Below are 24029 nucleotides of genomic sequence, written 5' to 3'. Positions count from 1 at the left end.
GATAGTGTATGTACACACACAATACATGTAATTACACTCAGTCACTGCCATTCAAAATAGAAACAAATGGGAGCTGGGAGATGTCTCAGTGGTTAAAGCGCTAGCTTTGCAAGCATGAGAAACTGAGTTTGGATCCCCAGCACTCCAACAGAAGGCAGGCACAATAGCATAGATCTATGACCTCAGTGCATGGCAGAGAGCAGAGAAAGATGGATCTCGGAGCTTGCTGGATGGCTGGCTAGTCTACCAAAATGGTAGGCCTCTGGTTCACAGAAAGACCCTGTTTCAAAAATTAGTGATAGAAAAAGACACCCAGTTTTGGGTGTTGTCTGCACACATTCACATTCTTGACATAGACGTGCACGCGTGTGCACGCACACACACACAGCACACACAGGAAAGAGAGGCGGGAAGGAGAGGAGAAGACAGCAGTAACAAATCCTCCCCCCACCCCAACACACATACACACATCTGGATTTTTTTTTTTCTATTTTCCATTCCTGGCCACCTCTGCTAAAGCATCCCAGCCAGCTCTGTGTCACCTCACTTATTGGAAAAGGTTCCAAACACAGTGTTAAAATGTCAAGTGCTTCCAAAGGGTAACTGCCTTCTAGAGCCAGCACAACTGGACATTTACTCCAAATTCTCAAGCCACTCCCCCGAAATGCTATTGCTGGCACACCTTCCTGCCTCTCCTGTGGAAGGTTCTCAGTCCTCTAATGGTGATCATCCTTAAACTCCATCCCGAATGCCATGCTGGCTGCCAAAACCTGCCAGCAATATAATACAGATAGAGCCACCACGCTGAAAAGAATGTGTTTGCTGAGTTGGTTTCTTTTTAACATCAAGGACTTTAACTATATTACAGTTAAAATCAATAGAAATGTAACCTTTTCAACCACATCAAATGAGCTCATTTGTATTGGTAGTCTCTTTTCACCGTTACAGTGTGGCAACTGCAGAAGGAAACAGGTCAACTTAAGCTTTATTGAAAGACCATTAAAGAAACAAACTCAAACTCATTTAAATACTGAAGGCAGTACATTAAAAAAAAAAAAAAAAAAAAAAAAAAAAAAAAAAAGATCAATACAGTAAGAACACCCCGGTTGCTTTACTTAAACATCCCCTCATACGAGAGTCATTTTGCCATCACAGTTTTAACAAACCCATAAACCTAGAAGACCCGCCAATGACAAAGCAATGCTATTTCATTAAATACATCTGGAGCCATGTAGCCCTTAACTTGAGCATGATTAGCCATGTTGTGCTCCAGCTTTCTTCCCGTATTTAAAAATGTCATCTGGCAAAGACTGGCTGATCAATGAACACCATTTGCTTAAGGAAGCCATTAGCTCCCTGGGTTAAGAGAGCGCTAATGGTAGAAAGTGCAGTTTTGTTTCTTTAAGAATAACAAACACAAGTTAAGGCTGCAGGAAAGGGCTCATGGGAGTCATGAAAATTCCCTGCTAACCATACTAATTTGGCGTCATGCTCCATATATCTACCAATAGTATGTATTCAGCTAAATATTGACCAGTGACTCCATGGACTTAGTAGACATAAAACTCAGGTTCCCAGTCTTTGACATGCTGTAACCCTTCCCTGCATACTTCCCCGCTTACAAGAATCAAGAAGATCACAAACCTCCTCAAGTTCTTCCTTGAAAAACTGTGGCATATGTTGCAAACCCTTGTCACAAAATATACTTAGAAAAATTATCAGACAAGTCTTTATTGGCATCAAGTCCCTCCCATAACTAGTCAGCGTCCATTCCCCAATTCTCTTTTACCACTACTGGAAATATATATATGTATACACATGCACGTAATCTCTGCTAGAGATTAAAAGTTGGGAAACGCTTTAAATACCTTAGTGATACTCTCTCCCAATCATTTAAAGAGGTGCTAGACTGTTAGCTTGGTTGTAACCTTGCCTAGCAAGCATGAGATCCGGGTTTGAACCCTAATATCAGGAAGGGTAGCCAAGTGTGGTGGTTTTCTAATAATAATGCTAAGGGTATTCATTTGGTTGAACTCAAAGATACAGGAAATGTAAGCATTTACTCTCCCAACCAACCCACCTCTTACCTGTGGACACTGTTACAGCAATCCCCCATCTTAGCTCTACTAGTGAACAAGCATGTTGAAGTTTCTCCTGTGATAAAACAAACATTCTCCTTCCACTTCCCCATGTCTTTGCTTTCCTTTGCAATGAAACTCCTGGGACTAGAAATGTATGCTGGATGTATTGAGTCATCTTGAACCATCCTCTTTATTTAATTTTACTGAAGTATAAATTGTACGAAATGAAGACCAGACAGAGTCCCACGTACAAAGCTTCCTCTTCCCCAAGACAAGTTATTCTCCCCGTTCATCTACATGAGACAATGTACAGAACACTTTAAGTCAGGGAGGCTACCCTAAGCCTTTGTGATCAGAGTGATGTGGCGGCTTGGATTCCATAAGTAACTTGATTTCACAGTAGAGACCAGTCTCCAGCCCTTGTCTGTGCTCTGGAAATCAGGCTGGAAATCAGAACAAGAACCATAGATACTTCTCATGACTCCCTGTGAAGACAGCCCTCTCTCCATGGCTGGTCAGAACTTCTGTTCTACAAGCTTTCTCTTGACCCAAATTAGCTGAGACGGGTTCCCCGAGGATGGAGAACGGGTGCGCCTGTCTAACACAAGATGTAAAACTCGGCACTGTCTGTGATGCAGAGCTGCCTACAGTGGCTTAGAGCACTCTCTGAGTTTTAGGGTTTAGAGAAAGGACAGAGCATATTAAACATCAAATCACTCAGTGTCACATATTACATAGTCATTAGGCCTTTCATGTGTCCCTCTGGAGAAATGTCCCATAGCCCTTTAATCCATGACATGCTGGGATCTCTATCTATCTATCTCTGTGTGTCTCTGTCTCTCTCTCTCTCTCTGTGTGTGTGTGTGTGTGTGTGTGTGTGTGTGTGTGTGTAACCCTTTCTTTCCCCTCCCTCCTCCTCAGCCATCATCTCCTCCATGGCACTCTAGATTCCTTCTACTATTTGAGGCAAACACAGCTGACTCTTTCCTCTTTAATTCATAAGTTGTGTTTCCCCAAAAGAACCCAGGGCCCTTTAACCCAGTTTGCATTACGTTCTTATGGACATCACCAGTTTAACTCTTGGCACAGTTTACAAGGTGATTGACAGCAAAGATTCACATAGAAATCCTGTGTAACATATGGAGGATGATTCCATGTGGTTTGTTGAAAGGCTAAGTGGAGCAGATAGCAGGAAACATACTGAGCCTCATGCCAAGGCCTCTCTCTCCCTCAGAGCGGTCTGCACATCCCCTAGCATCAGAGTACCCTATGGCAGACACTCATCCACAGCCTGGGTGGCCTATGGGACAGGTGCAGTGCTGACAGGTGTCACTTTCTTGGCTTGTGAATAGCAGACAGTATTGCAACAACCTCCCCACTGACCCGATTTAATGATATTCTCCTGTGAGGGACACATTTTCAAATAAACTCCGTGTCTAGATTAGTCCTAGCAAGAATGCTGCATTCACAATTTGGCACAGACCAGTCCCAGCCTCAGTGGGCAAACAGTAGGAGACCAACCCGTCTCCCACACCAGACTGAAACAGGATCCTAGTTTAGAGTCTCATTTTTTTTTCCATCCAACAAGAAGCCATAACTTTATTAGTAATAGAAAGAATACAAATTTCAAATTTTGGTGTTTTGAAACACTAAAAAGAGGGGCAGTGTGGGAGAAGGGGAGCATCCTTGCTGTCAAATAGTTACATTGTTAATTCCACAATAGCATTTACAACGTCGTTACTGTTTCCTTTGCTCTCGGAACATTTGCTTGTGATGCGACCAATTCTATGTCCTTAACTTCCACACCTGTTTCAACAGCCTCTTCCTCCTCACTCTCCACTTTGTAAAGTAGGAATCTGAGTGTTTTCTTGAATGTTTGAAACTGCTTCAACTTGACCTTTGAATTTCTCAGCAGCTGCTAACTGTGCTTGCTGAGACAAATCTTCAGTCTTGGCCTCTCCAAAGGTGCCTGGAACTGGGCTCTTGCAGACATCTGGCCTTGTGGTGGGGAAGAGGATACTTTTGGATTTCCGGATAGTGATTCTAGTAACCCCTGTAACCTGTCAAAGACCCAGTTTGGACATAGCCTTCCTTGCCTTCTTTTCACTCCGACTCTGTTTGCTTTACTGACCGGTTCTTCATCGATTTCAGCTGCTGCTACCAGCTGGGCTTGTTGTGTGGTTGTCTGTGTGGAGCCTTGTTCATCACGGTTAGATTCTATTCCCGTTCCTGTTTCAGCCTGAGGCTGTGACAACTCCTGCTCGGTAGCAGGGACAGTCTTTTGTGGCTTCATCGGGCATATTGTGCGGAGGACGCATAACCAAGATGGCAGCGGGGGAAAACAGCGAGCTGGAGCATGACCCTAGAGTCTCACTTTTGTCAATAGCCTGACCTTACTAAGGGTACCAGACTGAACTCGCCAGCAGTTCACATGGGGACCGTTCTCAACACATACCCTCCCTGGAACCTGCACTCAACAAAAATTACAGAGGCGAAGTATCCTACTTGGTTGGCTTCAGCTGTCAGCTCGACACATCCTACAGCCATCTGAGCGAGTCTCAACTGAGGCATTGCCCAAATGAGAGCAGCCTGTAATCATGTTTGTGAGAGATATTCTTGATTGATGACCAATGTGGAAAGGTCCCGCCCACTATGGGTGGTACCATTCCTAGGCAGATGAGCCTGGCCTGTACAAGCTGAGCGTAAGCCCAAGAGTGAGCCAAAAAAGCATCATTCCCCGTAATGAATTTTACTTTGACTTCCTGCTTCATTTACTGCCCTGACTTCTCTCAAAATGGACTGTAATCTTTAAGTTAAAATAAACCCTTTCCCCCTCTCTGCCACTTTTCAACAGAAATACAAAGAAAGACTACAAGAAAGACGGCCTCAGTTGTTCTTAGAGTAGGCATTGTCTCTCGCAGACTTTCGTGCCCGTATTTCTTCATTCTCGTCTAATCCATGATGATCGAACCATAGCTTCATATAACAGAAGCAATAGTATGTCTGCTATTATCAGTTTTCAAAAACCATGCCACCTAATTTTATTTTTTATTCCTCTTCTGTGTTTCCTTCCCCCTTACCCTCATACATTTGTTTTTATTCCCAAGTCATCAAAATGGGTTTTGCCTTAAGCGCTTCGGGGAAAATAGGACATAGGAATTAATTATTGTTGCTTATGTCAGTAATTGTCTGAAGTACTTGGTATGTGTGATGATATTAGTCAATAGCTATTTAAGTGATTTTAAATGTAAAATATATCCAAACCATGGACTGGTCCCACACTGAAATTCTAAGAAGGAAATATTAGATACACTAGACACGTTGCTTAAAGCTTTTTAAATAGCTTCTGAATTTTCATTTGCAAGTCAAAGACATAAGTCTAAAAGTATTCATTATTTTTTCTGACTAAATTCTTTGAAATTATGTAGTATTTGGACCATTCATGCTACAAATGTCTTTGAAGCTGATACTATTAGGTAAATGCTACTAAATCAGCTACAAAGTAAGACTTTCTCCTTTCATTTATAGATGCTTATTTTAAAAATTGTATAGATTTGTTGATACTAAACAGTCTTCTTGGTTTTTAAGAAATTACCTGACACCTTAAGAAATATGTGGTGTCTCTCCAGTAGGTGGAGTATTATACTAGAGAAAGCAGAGCCACATATAAAGCCTAATCTTTTTCTTTTTGTCATTTTGAGGATTTTTTTATATAAAACATAAATCACCCAATGGGCTCACTAATTATTTTAATTGCATGAAGACAGCAGGATCCAATTACACTAGACCTTAAGAGGCAGACATATTTTACTGATTGCATTACCATAATAATGATGCCACAACGACAATAGCACACTTAGAAATACCCCTCATTCCAAAATTGCTTGCCAAACCATACAGAAAGCCTCCTGGCATCTCTGAAAGAGGAACCATGCACGCACACAGCAAAGAAAGACCTGCCTCTGAAAGCCTTTACCTCCCCAGAGCATTCTGCCTGCTGGAAGAGTGTCCCTCCTGACTTTGGTAATGAGCCTAGGCCCACGTAACCACTTCCAGTCTGGGGACCTGGTCAGATCATTAATGCCCCCCCCAGGACACCATCTCCTGCTTTATAGTCATTAAAAGGTGATGAATTCTATGTCCCTAAGGCCCCTCCCTGCTTGAAAACCCTTGATTGAACCTAACCTTGATAAAAAGTGTTTTCTTAAGCCCAAATCCTGGAACCAAATTTGCCCAGATCATTAGGAGCATATGGCACAGACAACTCCTAATACACAGTCTGAGTCTCAAAACTGAGAGTTTCAGAATGACCCCCTTGGTGGGGTAGACTCCTTTTCCCACCCCCTAGCCACCGTTGGTTGGCTACAGTGCAAGTGTCCTGAAAAGTCACAACTTAAGTAATAACCCAGAGCGGGGTCTCAGCAAGAGTCTGCTTAGAGCCTTCCCAGGGCCTAGGAAATTACTACTGCTGGGGTGCAGAGAAGCAATGTTTGCAAAGAGCCTGATAATAAGTACAATCAGCCATCCTCCTCCTCCCCACTTTACAGATGAGGAAGCTAAAGCCCAAGGAGGCATCGTGGCAAAGATGTGGATATCCCCAACCCTTCCCCCAGATGTCCCTTCTTCCTCACACAAGACATCAGGAGCCTCCTAACGATCATCATAAATGGAAAAAGAAGGCACATCCATGACTCCAAAGAAGAGGGATGAGGTCCTGTTAACCATCTTTACTGCAGGATGGTATTGAAAGCGTAGCCTTTGACTGGCTGGCTTTCTGTCTTGCATTCTCATAACCCCCTAATTTGGATTTGGAGAATGTGCCTCACTGCCCTGTGTTTTCACCCTCAGAAATGCATATACAGACTTGGGATAAGCAGGCTCAGGAGATGGACCGTCTACTTTGACCCTGGCCACCTCTGGCCTCATTAGACTAAATCTTCCACGGTATATATAATTCTCATGCTGTACTTACAGCATGCTGGAAGCATATTTGAGACAGCAGGGAGCCAAGTGGGCTCAGGCAGGGAGAAGGAGGAGATAATCCCATGCCTCCCCTTACTCTGGAATGAAGCCACTCTCCCTTCTGAATCCCCAGGGTCACTCACTCTCTCCTGGCTTGTCCACCTGTGGCTAGATGCAGTGTTTAATGAGTTTCCCCTACATGAGGCAAGCACTGTTATGCATTCAAGCAGCTGCCGAACCAACGCCCTGATTGCCCACCCACCCACAAAGGCTCTGCTGACTCTCACCTCTTCTCAAGTCTGCTACAGATGAGTTTCTCATCCTCTTTCTTCTCCTTAAGTATTTCTCTAAGTCAGCTGGACTCAGAAGCAGCTTAGGCTCCAAACTAAGTCTAGACAGAAGACAGTGTGCCTTCGCATTGATTATGCCTCCAGGCCATTCTTGAGATTGGCAGGATAGCCATACAGGTGACCAGTAAGAGCTGGTCAGAAGTTTCCATACTGACCGCACAGGTGAAGGGCATGGGGTTGTCAGCTATGTGGTTGCAGAAACTGGTTATGTTGAACTCAAGATTCTCAGGACAGTGAGGAGTATCCAAGGGCATGAAGACATAGAGCCCCAGAAGGAGCTGTTGTTGTCGTCATCGTCTTCAGGGTGGACCAGGCTCCCTCACTCCAACCTCACTCCAACAGTTTACAAGCACTGAGTCACTCGTATAACACTCTCTCAAAGAACAAATGTTCTAAAGGAAGAGTTGGGGTACCCATAGCCACACACACTCACACACACACACACACACACACACACACACACACACACACACACCAGCATGGTTCAGCCAGTGATTCTTTTAATAAAGCTTACATGATCAAAAAAAAAGAAGGCCCATTCCCCATGGATCAGATAAGGCTTCAGAAAAAGACAAAGAGTCTAGAGGTGTCCCAAGGACTCCTCCATCCAGCACTCTTTCCTCTCTGCCTGCTCAGCCCAGGGATCAACTCTTAACAAGCATGTGTGCTATCAAATAAATGGGGTGTGTTTCTTGTCCTCGAGAAGTCCTGGTCTCCAGGGTGAAGAGAATAGGGCCAGAGCGCCATGGCTGGTGGAAGACCCACAACCAGCTAGCTCCACATGCCCTTTTCCATTCTTATTAGTGGTCTACCTGGGTCTCCTCCACTCATGAAGACAGCTAGGTTCTAGAGTCCATCAGAAAGTGGCAGAAAACCATAGGTGAATTCATTCTTGATGCTGTGGACAAGTTCTTCCCTAGTTTCCCTTGTGGATGGCCACGGGCTCTGGATGCCTCCATCGTTGGCCCCCAGTAGACTATGGATTAAGATGGGAGGGGATGGAATGGCCTTCACTCCACAAACACTGTCTTTCTTGAAGTCTACAGGAGTTTGAGGTTTGGAAAAAGATGGGCATTGTGTAGAATATGATCTGGTAATGAGTCTCTACCCACTTTGTCCTTGCCCCTATGTTCAGTCTTTAGGTTCAACTTAAAACCAAAAGCGTTCATCAAAGTGGTATGTTCTGGGCTGGGGTTGTGGCTCTGTGGGTAGAGTGCTTGCCTAGCACACCTGAAGCCTCGGGTTTCACGTCAAGCACTCCCATAAACTAGGCATGGTGACACATACCTGTAATCTTAGCACTCAAAAAACAGAGGCAAGAGTTCAAGGTCACCCTCAACTACATAGTAAGTTCAAGGTCAGCCTGAGATACATGAGATCCCATCTCAACTAAATAAAAAAGTGAATGAATGGATGAGCAATTGTATGAATGATAGAATATGTTCTACACTCAATATCTCTGATTTGATTCTAAGTATTGCTTAAAATTAAACATCAGGAAGAGGGAAAGAAATCTCAGGCTTTATTAATAAATACTTCCTTATGGCAAGGGCAGGGCCTGGAGCAGAACTGTGCCCTAGCCTCTCCGGAGAGGGTGCCTGGTCCTCCGCTGCCAAGGACAGTTCATGAAGTCTAGATATCTCCTATCTACCCCTCTCCTAAAGTCTCTGTTCCATCCCTCAGACACAAACAGGCTGATGAAATCCTTTCAAACTCCGCCAATGCAAACAGTGGCTTAAAAATGGAAATGAGGTGAAACTGTACGGTAATACCTGCAAGGACATTAAAGCTTTACATCCCTGTGTAGAACACGAGGCCCGGCCAGCATCAGTATGCTTTCAGTGGCTTTAATGGTAAATGTTGAACAAATTAGTGTCCCCTTAAGGTTGTCCTGGGGCACATGGAGTCAGTCTTTAATTTTAATGAGACTCTATTACACAATCTCTTATCGCCTCTTAACTGCCAGGAAAATGACCACCAGCTTAATGTTCAGCAAAATAGCTCACTTGGACCTCAAAGAAATTACCTTGAAATTATTACACTTAACCGTGGCCAAATGCACCAGGGTTCGTTTGAGAAGAGGCGGCCCACCTGGCACTTGCAGCAAAAAAGACATGTCATTTCCTTGGGCTTTTCAGGTTTAGTTTTTTTCCTGGCCTTATCTGATTCGATGTGTATTCCCTTTTGAATGTAAACATTCAAAATGCAGGTCCCTTTCTGGTTGGCAGGGCCATGCAGCTTCAGTTGAGGAGGCTGTTCCTATGATAGCTAGTGATATGTCAACTTGATACAGGCTAGCGTGTCATTTGGAAAGAGGGAGCCTCAACATCTTGGTGTCTATACAAGCCTGTGGGATATTTTCTTGATTGATGTGGGAGGGCCAGCTTCCTGTGGGCAGTGCCATCCCCGGGCTGATGGTCCTGGTGCTATAAGGAAACAGGATGGCTAAGCCACGGGGAACAAACCATTAAGCAGCACCCTTCCATGGTCCCTGCATGGTTCCTGCCATGACTTCCTTTAATGATGGTCTATGACATGGCCATGAAAGCTGAAATAAGCCCTTTCCTTTCCAAGTCCCTTATGGTCATGGTGTTTTGCCACAGCGCTAGAAACCCTAACGAAGACAGTGCTTGCAGTTGGTCGGGCTGTCTCTGTCGTCATTAGCAGGAATAGCAAGGCAACACTGAACTTTTAAAAACAACACCGGGAAAGTGAAAATGGCAATGTTTCATATCTATTAGATAAAATCATATATAAAGAGCCTAGTACAAAGCCTTGGTCCTCACAATTGCTCAACAGCTGCCCCTGATTTTTTTTTCTGTTAGTGCCACGGCACCCCAATCCCAGCAAAGACATCCTGACCCAGGTTTCCTCCCAGACAAAACCAGGTTTATCCCATCTTCCCAAATAAAGGCACAGAAGTCTGAGTCCAAATGAGAGACAGAACCCATGTGGCCTGCTAAACACAGGGTGTAGCATAAAAAGAAACAATGATAAAGGGAGAGTAGAATATATAGGCACCCCAAAGCTGACAAAGCATGTCCCAGGGAGAATAGATAGGGAGGGTTTCCAAACTGAATGCTTTAGGTAAAACTTCCTTTACTCACATAGGATCTCCACTTGGGCCTGGGGAGTAAGTTGTCCTGGGACAGAACTGTTACTAGATAGATTGTTTGGGGAATAGAACATTTGCTCAGATTTGGGGTTTGCAGTGATGTATTGTTCATGATTTATTAAAGTATGACTGAGAATTTAGAAAAGCAAAGTCAGCCACAAGCCTTAGAAGTCAGGCACACAGCTTTAATCCCAGCAGCCAGAAGCTAGGAGGTGGTGGCACACACTTTTAATCCTAGGACTCGGGATTGAGAGATAGATGGATCTCTGTGAGCCCAGGGCCACCCAGATCTACACAAGAGTGAATCAGTCTAAAAGAGAATTATAGCTCACACCTTTAATTCCCAACATTAGGGAAGTATATAAAACAAAAGCAAGGTCTCAGAGAAGCATTCACTCTCCAGTCACGCTGAGGAAAAGTTACAGTGAAGCTCAGTGAGAGCTCGTAGAGACAGGACCAGCCCATTCAGCCTAAACTAGTGGCCAGCTGCTTTGCTTTTCTGATATTCAGCTTGGACCCCAATATCAGTATTTATTCTTTTACAGGAGTTGCACAGGGTCTTTGAAGCTCTTGTATCGGGTTCCTACTACACTGTAACAACACACTTAAGAACACAAATTTAGATATTTAAAGCAGACTGTAGGTAATCTGGCCTTAGTGTGAATGGCTGAAGCCAAGGGCTAAAAGGCGCCACCTTCTGGATAGAGGAACCCCTGCATCCTTACATCTGATGGGTGCTGTGCTTTGGTTCCTTCTGAAAGCAGCAGTTATTGCTTCCCACATCCCTCTGCCCTCTGTCCGACAGGAGAACCGGGTCCTTCCCCTTGTTCAGCTTCCGGAAACTGCCTACCTTCCTGAGCACTCCCCTACATGGTTCCTGCTGCTTGTTTTAAATGCCACAGTGCCTTCTCTTCACTCTGACCCGCCATCCTCCCTCCTCCCCGGGATCTGTGTGGATAGTTCAAACAAAATACTCTCCCCACCTCTAGCCCACACCTTCACAGTCCCTCTTGCTGTGTTCAGGTCAGCAGAACTAGGCAGCAGATGTCTCTGGGGCCACCATTCTGCCCTTTGTTCTGAGGCCATTCCGGAGTGGTCTCTGCCACCCTGCCCTGGCCATGGGGAACCTGGTGTGACCCCGCTGTGCTGCACTGAGCCTGCAGCCTGCAGCTGCTTGTCCCCTTCTCTGTCCCGCCCACACTAACTCCTCACCACAGTTCTGTGCCAGCACCTATAGCTCCCTTCTCAGCCACGAAGCAAGCAGGAGGACCAGAGAGTATAAAGGGTAAGACAGCGGGAGAGTGAGGCTGTGGATTCTCACCTCTAGTGGGAGGAGAAATAAGCTATGCTCCCTTCTCTCCCATTTCTTTTCTGGTGGTTCTCTTCTTTAAAGAATTCCCTCCTGCCTTCCAGCTAAACCCCATGACTGTTAAAGTTCTGCATTTGCCATTTTTCATCGTAATAAAACACTTTGCTAACTGAGCAGGCAATACAGTTTTGAACAATTTAGCATTGCCCTTAGGTCTCCTCCGTTCCACTTTGTTTTTGTTTTGTTTTGTTTTGTTTTAAGTTGATTTGATTTGGGATGGGCTTTCACACTGTAGCCCAGGCTGGTCTTGAGCTCCCTGGTTCAGTTCCCAGCACCCACATGGTAGCTCACAATCATCCTCGGTAACTCCAGCCCTCTGGGGATTTGATGTGCTCTTCTGAGCTCTGTGGTCACTGACTGCACACAGGACACAGTCATGCATGCAGGCAAAACACCCAGGCACATAAAATAAAAAAGCATTAATTGGTTTCTACCTAGTTTTTAGACCTAGGAAATAATATAATTAGCATTAATTATCACAAGGTGATTTTTTCCCTGGAAGTCTACATTATTATTCCGTGACGGATATGTACCGCTTTATCCATTTTAAGTGCATTAGCAAAATATTTTACATTATAAGGAAAATTGAGTGCTCCAAGGAAACCCAGTACTAAGTTAAAAGAATAATCTTTAAAATCCTAGCCTTTACTTTGTTAACCTTAGCATTTTGCAGATACAGATTTTAACAAAGATGTGCTGCAGTTACCCGCGTGGGCCATCAGAGGGCGCCAAAGCCAGCTGCTGATATTTCTCAGCTGAAGCGGAGTAGCGTGATCCCAAGGCATTTTCTAGCAGAATTAAAATGTGCAAAAATTCTCTGAATAGAATAAACGTTTGTTAGTGATGTAATTTAGTAAATATTTTCAACATACATAAAAATTAACAGTACCACTTCCCTGAAGGTCATATTCTCAAAAATTCGGGAGAATGTTACCCATCTTTAAGTTGCTAGGAAGGTTCCAGACAAGTGGTAATAAGGATTGCTCATTGAAGTGGCCAGTTGTCAATGGAGTGTACCAGTATCCAGTGTGGTGCAGTCCCCACCCCTCCCCACCCCCTTACCTTCCCCCACCTGCACACTCCACAGGGCTCCCACGGGAACAACACGGGGGGGGGGGGGGGGGGGGTGGCCCGCGGGCGACGGGCGACACTGAACCTGCTTCCTTATGACGCACCCCTGTCTCACACCCTAAACTGGTATAGAACTCTCTTCTAAAGAATGAATGTGTCGCTGAAAAGCCTAGAAAGTTCTAAGAGCCCGCAGCTGGGGAAGCACAAGAAGATCATGAACGAATTGAAAAAGATAGGCCAGAATAAGATGCCATGTGGGAACGCAGGGATGAGTCATGATCTGCGAGGCTGACTCCATTGTCCGCACATGCGTGTGGGGAATGTGACCAGAGATGTGCACTGAGGATTTTCCTCTCCTCCATTCGGGAAGAACAATTTCTTCCAGAGGACAAGTACCCTTCACCTACCACCACCACCACCAGCAGCAGCCTCTAGGGATTTTAAATCTCTTCTCCTGTGAAAAGCAACGTGGCCATATTGAGCTGCAGCATAGGGTGGGTGGGGGCAGGTACATCTCAGGTTCAGATAGCGTCAAAAAGTGGGGTAAACAGTTGGGTGAGAGTATCCTTTTTAAAATGTAACTATGCAGGGATAGAACAGAACCATCTAGCTCAGAGGTCAGTGCTGGAGCTCGGTGACCAAGCAGGTTTACTCTTATGAAAGTGAGTGAGGGTGGATCCTAATCCAGCCAGCAAATCACTCAGCTCAAAGGAAGAGATGGTCCCCATTTCTGCAGGCTGGACTTCAGATCCTGTGCTGTCGAAATCGTTTCCAGAAGCCAGGGTCCTAAGACCTCCTGGGACAGTGGCATTCTAACAATGTGTCTCATGTCCTTCCTGCAGCTCGACCATTACCCTGCTGTGAGTTACCATCTGCCCAGCTCCTCCGACACCCTCTTCAACTCTCCCAAGTCGCTCTTCCTTGGAAAAGTTATAGGTAAGTCTTTGGTTCTTATGGTGTGGTGTTAAGAATGCGCCGGACACAAGTCTTTCTTACAGTGTGTTAAGTGTGAATTTGCATCTGACCTCCCTCAGTGAGGTCAACCTTGAGCATCGCTGTACAAGGAAACCTCGGTGGTGGTTGACAGTGGCTCACAGGAGTGTCACAAAATCCTCTTTGGGGTATTGCTCACGTGATGCATTGAGGCTGTCGATCTCACCTGTGACACGCATTATAATTAGCATGGAAGGCATCTCAGGTGTCGCCTGAAATGAAACTATCGTATATGGCAGCTATTGTAAAGCAAGATGCAATTATCAACCCCCCTCCCAGCTTCCCTCTGTAAAATGTATTCTTTGGGGGCACATTTGAGCTAACTTCTCCCCTATGAATCACTCCTAAGAAATCTGTCTCATTTGTCATTTACAGATTATAAGGTCATGAAGTAGAGGACTCATCCCCTGCATGTGACCGGGTTTATAACCACCCTTGCTTTCCATGGAGAAATGGGAGTTATCTAGATGAAAAGGAAGGTGCTAGTGCTCACGGATAGTTTCAGTGTTTTACGTGAATCCAACAAAATTCCTCTTTCCTGTGAGAATTTCTGTCATGAAGCACAGGACATCTCAGGGGAAATAAAAGATCACTTACCTGAGCCACATAGACACGACCATGGCCAGGGACCATTGCCCCAAATAACATGCCCTGATGTGGGAATGATGACATGGGCTTTAATTAAGACATGTCATAAATCAAAGCACTTTTCAGACACATTGGTGGACCGTCAAGTTCCACCAAGTGACAGCAAGGCATGTTCTATCTGACAATGTACTTAGCTGTTGGGGTTGGTGAAAGATTGCTTTGTTAATACATTCCTAACTTCTGCCTGAGTGAAAGCATTCTAGGTGGATGACGGATGGTTAAGAGAACTGGAGAAAGTAGCTTGGTTCTGAATCTGCAACATCCCAACTTCTCACAGTGTCAAAGTTCTCCTCAGCCAATCGGCCTTTAGGTATGGCGCTTCCTTGGGCGCTTAAGTTCACAGTGGTAACGTACAGACTCAGGGAAAGGTCACTCTCTCCAGTGGGCACTGGGCATTTATTGCGCCAGGCCACTTTGCCTACCGTACAGAATGCCAATTCATGAAGCCACAAGTTTTTCAAAACAGAACTTACAAGGCAGCCAGACAAAGGCTGCACCTCCCCAAGATAAGGTTTAGGGGTTTTCATAAGATAAGGAAGCAGGGTGTTCTGAGGTATGAGGGATGATGAGCAGAGGTCAAGAGGGGTTGAATGATCAGTAGCTTGTATATGCAAACACTGTCTTCACAGCTCTGCATAGAATATATGTTCTGAAAATGACCCTGTAAGTGTGCTCTGTGAGTGAAATCTGGCTGGGGCCGTGTGATGTCAGAAGGTTGCCTGTCAATCAGTTATACAGACCCAAAACACAGGGCCTCAACCAATTTGAGCTAAGCAGGGTTATCTGGAAAACACGACTTCGTCTGTCTTTACCAAAGTGACCTGGCTGTTAATCCCAACGACTGGAGGAAAAAGATGACCAACCCAAACCATCAAATTAATTAAAGCAATCAGTTAATTAAAGCAAGCCTTTTTACTTGTTTACATAGGCTGCTTCCCCTAAGCAGCATTCAAGAAGCCAGCTTTGGATATGAGGAAGACATGATTTTTATTACACAGAGGTAGGGGGATTTGGTGGGCAGGGTTACAGGAACCAGAACATAACAAGGTGGTCAAAACAAGGTAGTCGTCAGAGCAACCTTTTGAAAAGAAGGTAGGGTTGCAAGATGGTATACAACTGTTTGAAACAAAAGCATGATAGCAAGATGGCCATAAAGTGACCATAATAACCTTTTGAAACAAAGGCAATATAGAATCATTTGTAGTTAAGGTTATAGGTAGGGCATAACCCAATCGTTGAAAATCAGATTTAATCATAAACAAGAATGGGTTTGTCTTTCCTATAATATGGTTTGCAAGCCTAAGATGGCGGCAGACCTGTCCATCAGTAACATGTTTGAGTCAAGCAGCCCTAAAGCCAAGTCAGCAGGGTCTCTCGCTTTACTATTTGGTTCTGAGACTCCCAAAACTACTGGAAAAGGCCAGTGCTACCAGAAGCTTCTTTGGGGGCTCCCTGGTTCTAAAGAAAGAGCCTTCACTTGAGAGGGAGAACAGCTTACACATCTTATAAGAAAAAGACTTGGTTAGCTTCGTTGTGGAGACTTGGTTACCTCAGTCAGAGAGCATTAATTAATTAAAATGTGGTTGCAGGGTCACAATTTGAGGGACAAACAGGAGACTGAACCTGTAATGAAAGCGATAATGGACACGTACATCTCGCCTACATAGACTCCATTTTAAGCACTTCAGCTGTATTAACCCCCTTGACTTTCATCACAATTCCAGGGAGGTGTTGAGATTATTATCTCCCTTTGTAGATGGCAAAAACCCAGGCACAAATATGTAAAAGTAGCTGCCCTCTGCCACCTGGCTGATAAGTAGCAGACCCAAACTTGAAGCCAGGCAGGAAGACATGAAACCAGCCCTTGACAGATGTGTTGTTGTCTCTAGGACAGGAAACATAGAAAGAAGAGAAAGGCAGGAAGCAAGAAATGATGGAGAAATGCAAGGCAAAGGCCGACCAACAGGCGTTAAGGTTTCTATGACATGCCAGAAAGTGGGGAAGACCTTTCCTTAGAACCAGGAACACATCCATCCTGCTGCTCAGTGAGACCAGGATAGAAACCAAGAAGGACAGGCTGCATACTCTGAGTCAGTAGCGAGGGCGATCCATAGCAAAGGCGGATTTGAAACACGGATGAGAGATGCAATGTGTCAGCTGTCGGGACTTAAATTTTTGTACAGTGTGTCCTAAAAATAATATGCTGGCATGGTGTCAGCTATAGATCTAACTACATTGTCCCTGTTGGTAGTTTCTAGCCGTTTTCTGCATTTCAAAGGTCTTATCGTGACTTTATGAAACAAGAAGACAAATTTTTGCGACCTATCTAGTGCTGTATGCATGAACATGAAGAGTAAGTATCCCAACAACCCACTGAAGTAAGAGCCGCCATTATTACCCCCTCTCACACATGAGACCGAGGGCTAACTCGTCTGATGTGTGGGGAAGTGGCCCTATCTCATCAGAAGTGGGCCCATCAGAAACCGGCTCTCGTCCTCAGCGACCAGACAGAAGCGACACTGAGAGGAACTAATAACCATGAGAAAAGAATCAGAATGGATGGCACTGGCCAAGCTTGTGATGGGGACGTAGCTTGTGGGGACATACAGTAAGGTCAGCACAGAGGTGAAGCCAGTCCTCACCTCGTTTAGCCTGGTCCTTCGATGAAGGCTTTTGTTTTGCTCTGCTTGCTTTGCTCTTCTCTGCTTTGCTTTAGTCAGAGGCCTGACAATAATGCACTAGGAAGAAACGCAGACCTAGGATCCCAGCAGAGCTGGTTAGACTTGAATTCAGGACTGTCTGTGGGGGAGGGGGAAAAAAATCTTGGTCTCCTTGCACTAATACTTTGTGATTTTTAACCTCTCAGAGTCTGAATTTCCTCAAACGCATCATGGAAAATTCACACATCTGCTTCCGAGTTGTTAGTTCCCTGAAGATAAAAATTGTGGGCATTAAAAAAAAAAAAAAAGAAAAAGAAAAACTGATACATCAATAATAACCCATCCCAACATAAAAGAAATGCGTAAAGAGTAGTTGTGATGTAAATGAACTACCCTTTTACTATTAATCTGGTAACATCTGAGAGAGGGCTTATCAACACAGTGCTTGATACACAAATAATGAAAGTATTACCACAGTTGGATGCTGTCTGTGTGCCAGCCACCTTGTTATATGTTGGATGTACAAAGCGCTACATTCCTTCCGATACCAGCCCAGACCACTGCAGCCTCATCAGCCACGCTCACTAGATACAATGGCACCCTTGGACCATGACAACCAGAAAAGGCTCCAGACACTACCAATGTCCCCAGGACGGCAAAATCACCACCATTTGAGAGCTGTTAACTTAAAGCTAATCCACAGAAAGCTAGTGTAGAAAAAACATGCCCCATGCTTGGACCACGGCCTAGGCTCTGCTGGCTGGTAACACCTGCACCCGTAGGAACAGTGGAAAAGTGAGGAGGGAAGTCAATACACTGAAGACACGATTTTGCCACTAGAAGGAAAGAAGTCACAGAGCCAAAACAAGGGTATACGGGTGACTGGGGAGGTGGCTTTCACCATCTTGTCAAGTTAGTAATCTTTAACTGTGTCATCACTTACCCAGGCAGGACCCGGGCGGGCGGGTGTTTCTAAACTGCCCTTTGAACACAGCATATAGTACAATGAGGAACTGGCTATATTTGCATTTTCCAGATATGTAAGTATTCACCCGAAAAGATGAGTTGGGCTCCAACAGATATCTCGCACAGTCCAAAGGTTCAGCAACCCCCTAGAGACTCATGCTATTCAGTTGTTGCTTTACTAGGTCAACTGCTAAACAGTAAGCGATTCCATAAAAGGAGAAGGATTCAGATCTAAATAAATGAATCCGGCTTCCCACCGAGCCCTTTAATGAGCACTGCTTGAGAAAGGGCGTTCCTGAAGGATAGAAGAAGAGAGAGGCCTCTTCAAGGACAATGTGAGCTTCACAGTGGGAGAAGAAACAAAAAACTTGGTCTGGCTGCCTCAGAATTTCAGCATGGATGCTCCTGTAATCCTGGATCCTTTAGTCAGAAGGCAGGCTCCCAGCAAGTAGCAAAGGCTCATGAAGAAGAAACTTCGTCATAACAAGTTGTGTCTACTTTTTATCATTTACTGCCTAAATTATGTCCTAGGTTTTATGAGTCTGGTTTCTAGCAGCAAGTTGTCTCCCAGGAAATGTAATTTGAAATCTGAGGGAGATGGAGGAGGTCCTGTATCTGTTCTATCAATGCCTCAAATAAAGACAATACTACCACGTTTAATAGCAACACACACTACACTCGAGAGGAATGGTCTAATGTTCAGGATGACAAAACCCCTTCAAAGGTACCTTGATAAGGTAGAAAGATGGGATACAAATAATGAGGCGAAATGTAATAAAGATTAATCTTAATTCCGCACTTAGAAAAACAAACAAACACTAAAGGAGATCAGAGATTCTCAGAGCCGAGAAAAAACTCAGGTGGGTTGTGTGAGCAGCGTTCTACGGTGATTGATTCTTCAGTGGATCTAACAGTGAGCCAGTCACTAAGGGTGTGATGTCCGGAGTGTCTAGAGTAGGATGTTGGTCTTCTGAGAAAACAAGATAGATACAAAAGGCCCGAGGTCAGTTATCCAGAGAGAGTTTTGGCTTGAGATGTGAAGAATTAGTGGTTGGGGCCTGCTGAACTGGCCAAAGCAGACACATTTGGAGCAGTACAAGTTTGAAGGGAGAAATTCCATCTCTGCAAACGGGATGATCTTCTCCTCACAGATGAACAGCCTCTGCTTTGAGGTAGTGAAGTCTGTATGATAGAGAATACAACACACACACACACAAAAAAAAGTGGAAATCTGTCCCCACACTAGGGAGCTTTCTGGACCATGTAAATCCAAAACTAGATGAAGCCTACATGCCTTTGAAACTTCAAGATGTACAACGGGAATAAGCTTCTGTTAAAGAGTGAGAAATGCAGTGTTGTTTGAGATCTGAGATGTTAACTACATTCTTGGTTTCTTGATATCATCTCCTGTATGAATATATCTCAGGTATGAATTACGAATTCTGATTCAGTGTACTGGGCATCACATCACGATATGCCCAGGGTAGAAGTATTCATTTTCATTTTAGAGAATGATTAGCCTTTTTTAATTAATTTTTCAAGTGAGTTCTTTGTGCCATTGTGACTCAGGCTCATACAGATCACAAGGAAGTGTGTCTATTCTATTATAAAAGGACATTACAGCCTCTGCTTGCATCTGAGAGGCCACACTTGGGGAGAAGCTGACTACTCATGTGATGTAATCCTTGCTTAACTGACCACTATTGCTTCCCAGCAGCACAATCTGGGGTAGTAAAATTCAAGGTGAACTTCTGAGTTTAATATAGTTTGTAAGTCATACTGGCCCCATATTCTAACATTTGCCCAGCCACTTTACTGTCCAAAGACACTCTGATAGGAAATGTGTCTCCTGGTAGTCATTGTGTGGTCTCTATTGCAATATATATTACAAATGTGACAATCCCTGATTATAAGAAATCCTCATATTCTCTGGCTTCTCACTCCTTCCAGAACTTTAGCAATGCCTCACAAAACAGGAAAAAACATTTAATTCTTCACCCATTGGTTAAAGCTGGGGTAGGCATTACACAGCTCACTGAATATTTCTGGCCAAGGTATTATGAACTGAAAAAGTATGTACCACTTCCATGATAGAACATTACATCAAAAATACCAGACCCCCTAAAGCTTTTTGATTCCTTAACACTCTGGCAAACAGTGGTTGTTCCATCCACTCAGGTCCTATGACTACAATAAAAAGAGAACTCTGTTTATTCATCATGGATTCATGGAATGAAAATTAGAAAAACAAAAAACAAAAAAACTCGCTATGACCACAGAGCTGTTTTTAACTTAACTGTGTCACAGCCTGGCCTGACCCGATTGCACACAAATATTAGCATAAAGAAGAGACATGGCTTCCTCACATTCAGACTTCAGATCTTAACATCGCATTTCCTCTGTGTAAAACAGCAACAACCGTGCCCTGACTTAGAAGAATAGCATTTAGCAGACAGCCCAGGATATGCCCCATATTATGTCTATAAAACCAGTTATTCCTAATACCTCGTGATTAAACAGATATACATCCATCATACCCAGTGTGAGGCACCGCATAAGTCACTGGAGATTTCAGCAGGGCCCAATTCTCCCTCAGATTCTGTCTTTGGAGGGCTCAGGCTTTAGCTGGAGAAGAAGAAAAGATGAGGCAATTAGAAGGGCACGTGGGGGGACTTGGGGGCCAGGGGGCCGAGAACAGTGTAGTCACAGACTGAGAGACTCAACGCTACCATGTTATAAAATCAAAGAAGAGAGTCAGTATTGAAGTATGAAGTAGTAAGGGAGGCACTGTTTCTGACTGCAGTCACGCAGTCAGGGCGGCAACAAGACCAAGCGAGTTCTTGTACCCTGGATCACAAGGAGTGCATGTATATGCTAGCCAGGCAAAATGGCATTATTTAAGCTAGAATGTAGGAAGCAAGCCAGTATCAGGGCATTAGGAACATCCCTGGTGCCGGGGACCATTTGCACAGCCCCGACATGCCGTTTTAGCAGTTTGGTCTGAGTAGGAAAAGCTACCCGAAGGAACTCTGAGGCAACCGTGGAAGTTCTGACTGGAGATGACATCAGTCACCCTGAGACCACGCCATATGACAGGGTGTTCCAACAGCACTTAGGACGGGCCCTCCACCCAGTCCAGGAGTAAGAGACAGTGTGCAGGCTCAGAGGACTGATCTGTAAATAGAGACACGAATGATACGTTAGAACCTTTTAGACAATGGAGAAGGATGGCCTGGTATCTTACTCACTGTCCCATTGCTATGAAGAGACACAGTGATCAAGCAAAGTTGTAAAAGGAAGCATTTAATTGGGGGCTTGCTTACAGTTTCAGAGAGTTAGTCCATAACCATCACTGCAGGGAGTGCGGAGACAGATAGGCAGGCAGGCAGGCATGGAGGCCCCCTGGGGAAGTAGCTGAGAGTTTACACCCTGATCAGCAGGACAGATACAGAAAAAAGAGTGACACTGGGCTACCCTACCCCCGGTGGCACGCCTGCTCCAGCAAAGCCAAACCTCCTCCAACAAGGCTCCATCCATTCCTTACTTCTTTTTTCCTTCCTTTATTTTCTTTCTATGACAGAATCCCGTGTAGCCCAGGCTTGCCTCAAACCCCCTATGTATTCCAGGATGACCCTGAACTTCTGATCCTCCTGCCCCTTCACTTCCTGGGTAATAAGACTACAGGCATGTACTAGAATATGCCATATGGTGGTAGGGAATCAAACCCAGGGCTTGATGCATGCTCGGCAAGTGCTCTACAAACTGAGAAACACACACACACACACACACACACACACACACACACACACACACACACACACCTTCCTGTACATAAGAGGGTGGCCAGGCAGATAAAGGACCAGAGAACAGGCAGCAACATGTCACCTACATTTATGTAACGTCGCGGATAGGGAAGGATCTGAATTTAAACTGGCCCTTGAGTTCACACAGCTTAGCAGCTGCTGGCCACCAGTCTAGCACTCCACATCTTCTGTTGTCACAACATGCTCTTCTAGCTTTGGGGGAGGCCTATTATAGCTGAACTTTACATCCCACGGGCCATCTGCCTTCATCCCTACCATTACTGCTGTCCCCTTAGCTTCCATTTGTGATAAATCCATGAGTCTCTGTCATATCCTGCATGGCTCCAATGAAACCCTGTCAGTTCCCGCAGGTCAGGCCCATGGTAGATTTGGTGGTTTCTACCGCAGGACTCACGCCATTTGAACAGAAGTTGAAAATCTTGCTGTTATTTTCATCTCTTCGTGTAGTCGGACTGGCCTCTGTTGCTACAGGATTCCTCCTGCATGGTCTCTCCCAAAAGATCTGGGACGGGTAATAATGCAAAAGCCCTCACCCTGAGTCTTCCTCTCACCTTTCATATTGCTCTGGCTGAGGCACCACCCTCCGTGTCACAGAGCTGGTGTGACAGGACAAAGGTTGTTGGCAGACGCTTTGAGACAAACATGCTTGGGTCTGAAATGGGATGGGGGAAACCCCTACTTCCCAATCCAGCCTCTGACTAAGCACAAATAGCATGTGACAGTGATACCATGAACCAGTTTAGTGATACAATGTTTATTACATTCCTGGGTACCGGTGGTGGACCGGCAATGGATAAAACATTAAAAAGCCTTCGCCTTTAAGCTGTGTGTGTTCTAATGTGCATAGATAGGAATGAGGAGAGACCTGTGGAAAAGAAATGTTAGCTAGCCATAAGTTCTAAGAAGAAAGAAAATAAGGTGGTTGCACACACACACACACACACACACACACACACACAGAGAGAGAGAGAGAGAGGGGGGGGGGTTGGATTTTTCTGAGGCATTGAAGTTCAAGAGGTGTCCTGAGTGAAATAGACAGACAGGAGAGATTGAGATGTGTGCCCTTACATGAGTACTGAAGGCAAGTGAGGAGCTAAATGAGACAAGGGAGGGTAAGCTTAGCAAGAAAACTCACCATCAGTGAGAAAACAGAGTGGAGTGGGAGAGTCAGTAGAAGCCAGATTGTTCTGATATAGACGGTGCAGAAGGTCTGAGCGTGCATGCGATATGATGTGATCTGTGCATTAGAAAGGGCATGTCAATTGCCTGTGCCGTTTTAACTACTGAAGGGTCAGGCAGGAAGAACAAGGTGAACACAGAAACTAGTCACATGGTAGGTGTAGATAAGAGAGAATAGAACCTGAACTACGGGAGGTGTAGATGCAGCGATGGAGGCATCCCTGAGTCCTTTATTCCTTGGACAGTATGACAAGTGTCTCCTGGGGGGGGGGTGAGGGTCTGGGACACTAACAATTGTGATGGACTAGAAGAAGCATTCGGGAGGGTAAGCAGCGTTTACCATGTTCACTGCTCTACTTCCTGGTTCCACTGATGCAGAAATACACAGGGACCAGCTGTCATGACAGCCCGTGGCTCTGTTCTTTACAAATTGTTATTGGGGCGAAAGACTAACATATTTCTTAAAGTGGAGGTGGAGAGAATGTGACAGTTGAACCGCCTGCTACTATACTCGAAGCCAGACCCTGCCGGGGCCGCCTCCTGGTAATTCATCCCCATCTCCCAAACATGGGAGGCAGCACATTGATAAATGAACACTTGGCAAACAGCTAATTGAAATTTCTGGCCAGTTGCCTTTGGGTTTTATTATAACGACGAAGGCAGTAGTAAAACACTGAGGGAAAATATGTTTTAAGTGATAAGCAAGGAATAGCATTAAAGTGGCTGAGAGGAAATTAAGAAATTGTGAGAAGGAAATAATGATGGGAAATAAGGAAAAAATGATGTAGTCTTCATGTCCAAAATCTTGTTG

At 44.7% G+C, this 24029-nt stretch overlaps 1 protein-coding gene across 1 annotated transcript in view; it reads left to right on the top strand.

The window, feature by feature from the left end:
* The window catches only part of Cntnap2 (contactin associated protein 2), a 1802334-nt gene that overhangs the window by 1684764 nt on the left and 93541 nt on the right, over positions 1-24029 (top strand). The window contains 1 exon segment of the mRNA XM_051174658.1: positions 13791-13884. Coding sequence (XP_051030615.1) covers positions 13791-13884 — 94 coding nt within the window.

This window comes from Phodopus roborovskii, unplaced genomic scaffold (assembly GCF_943737965.1).
Source record: "Phodopus roborovskii unplaced genomic scaffold, PHOROB, whole genome shotgun sequence".
In the NCBI taxonomy this organism is placed as follows: Eukaryota; Metazoa; Chordata; class Mammalia; order Rodentia; family Cricetidae; genus Phodopus; species Phodopus roborovskii.
The sequence above is the reverse complement of the archived record's forward strand: the minus strand, read 5'-3'. Positions and strand labels throughout refer to the sequence as shown.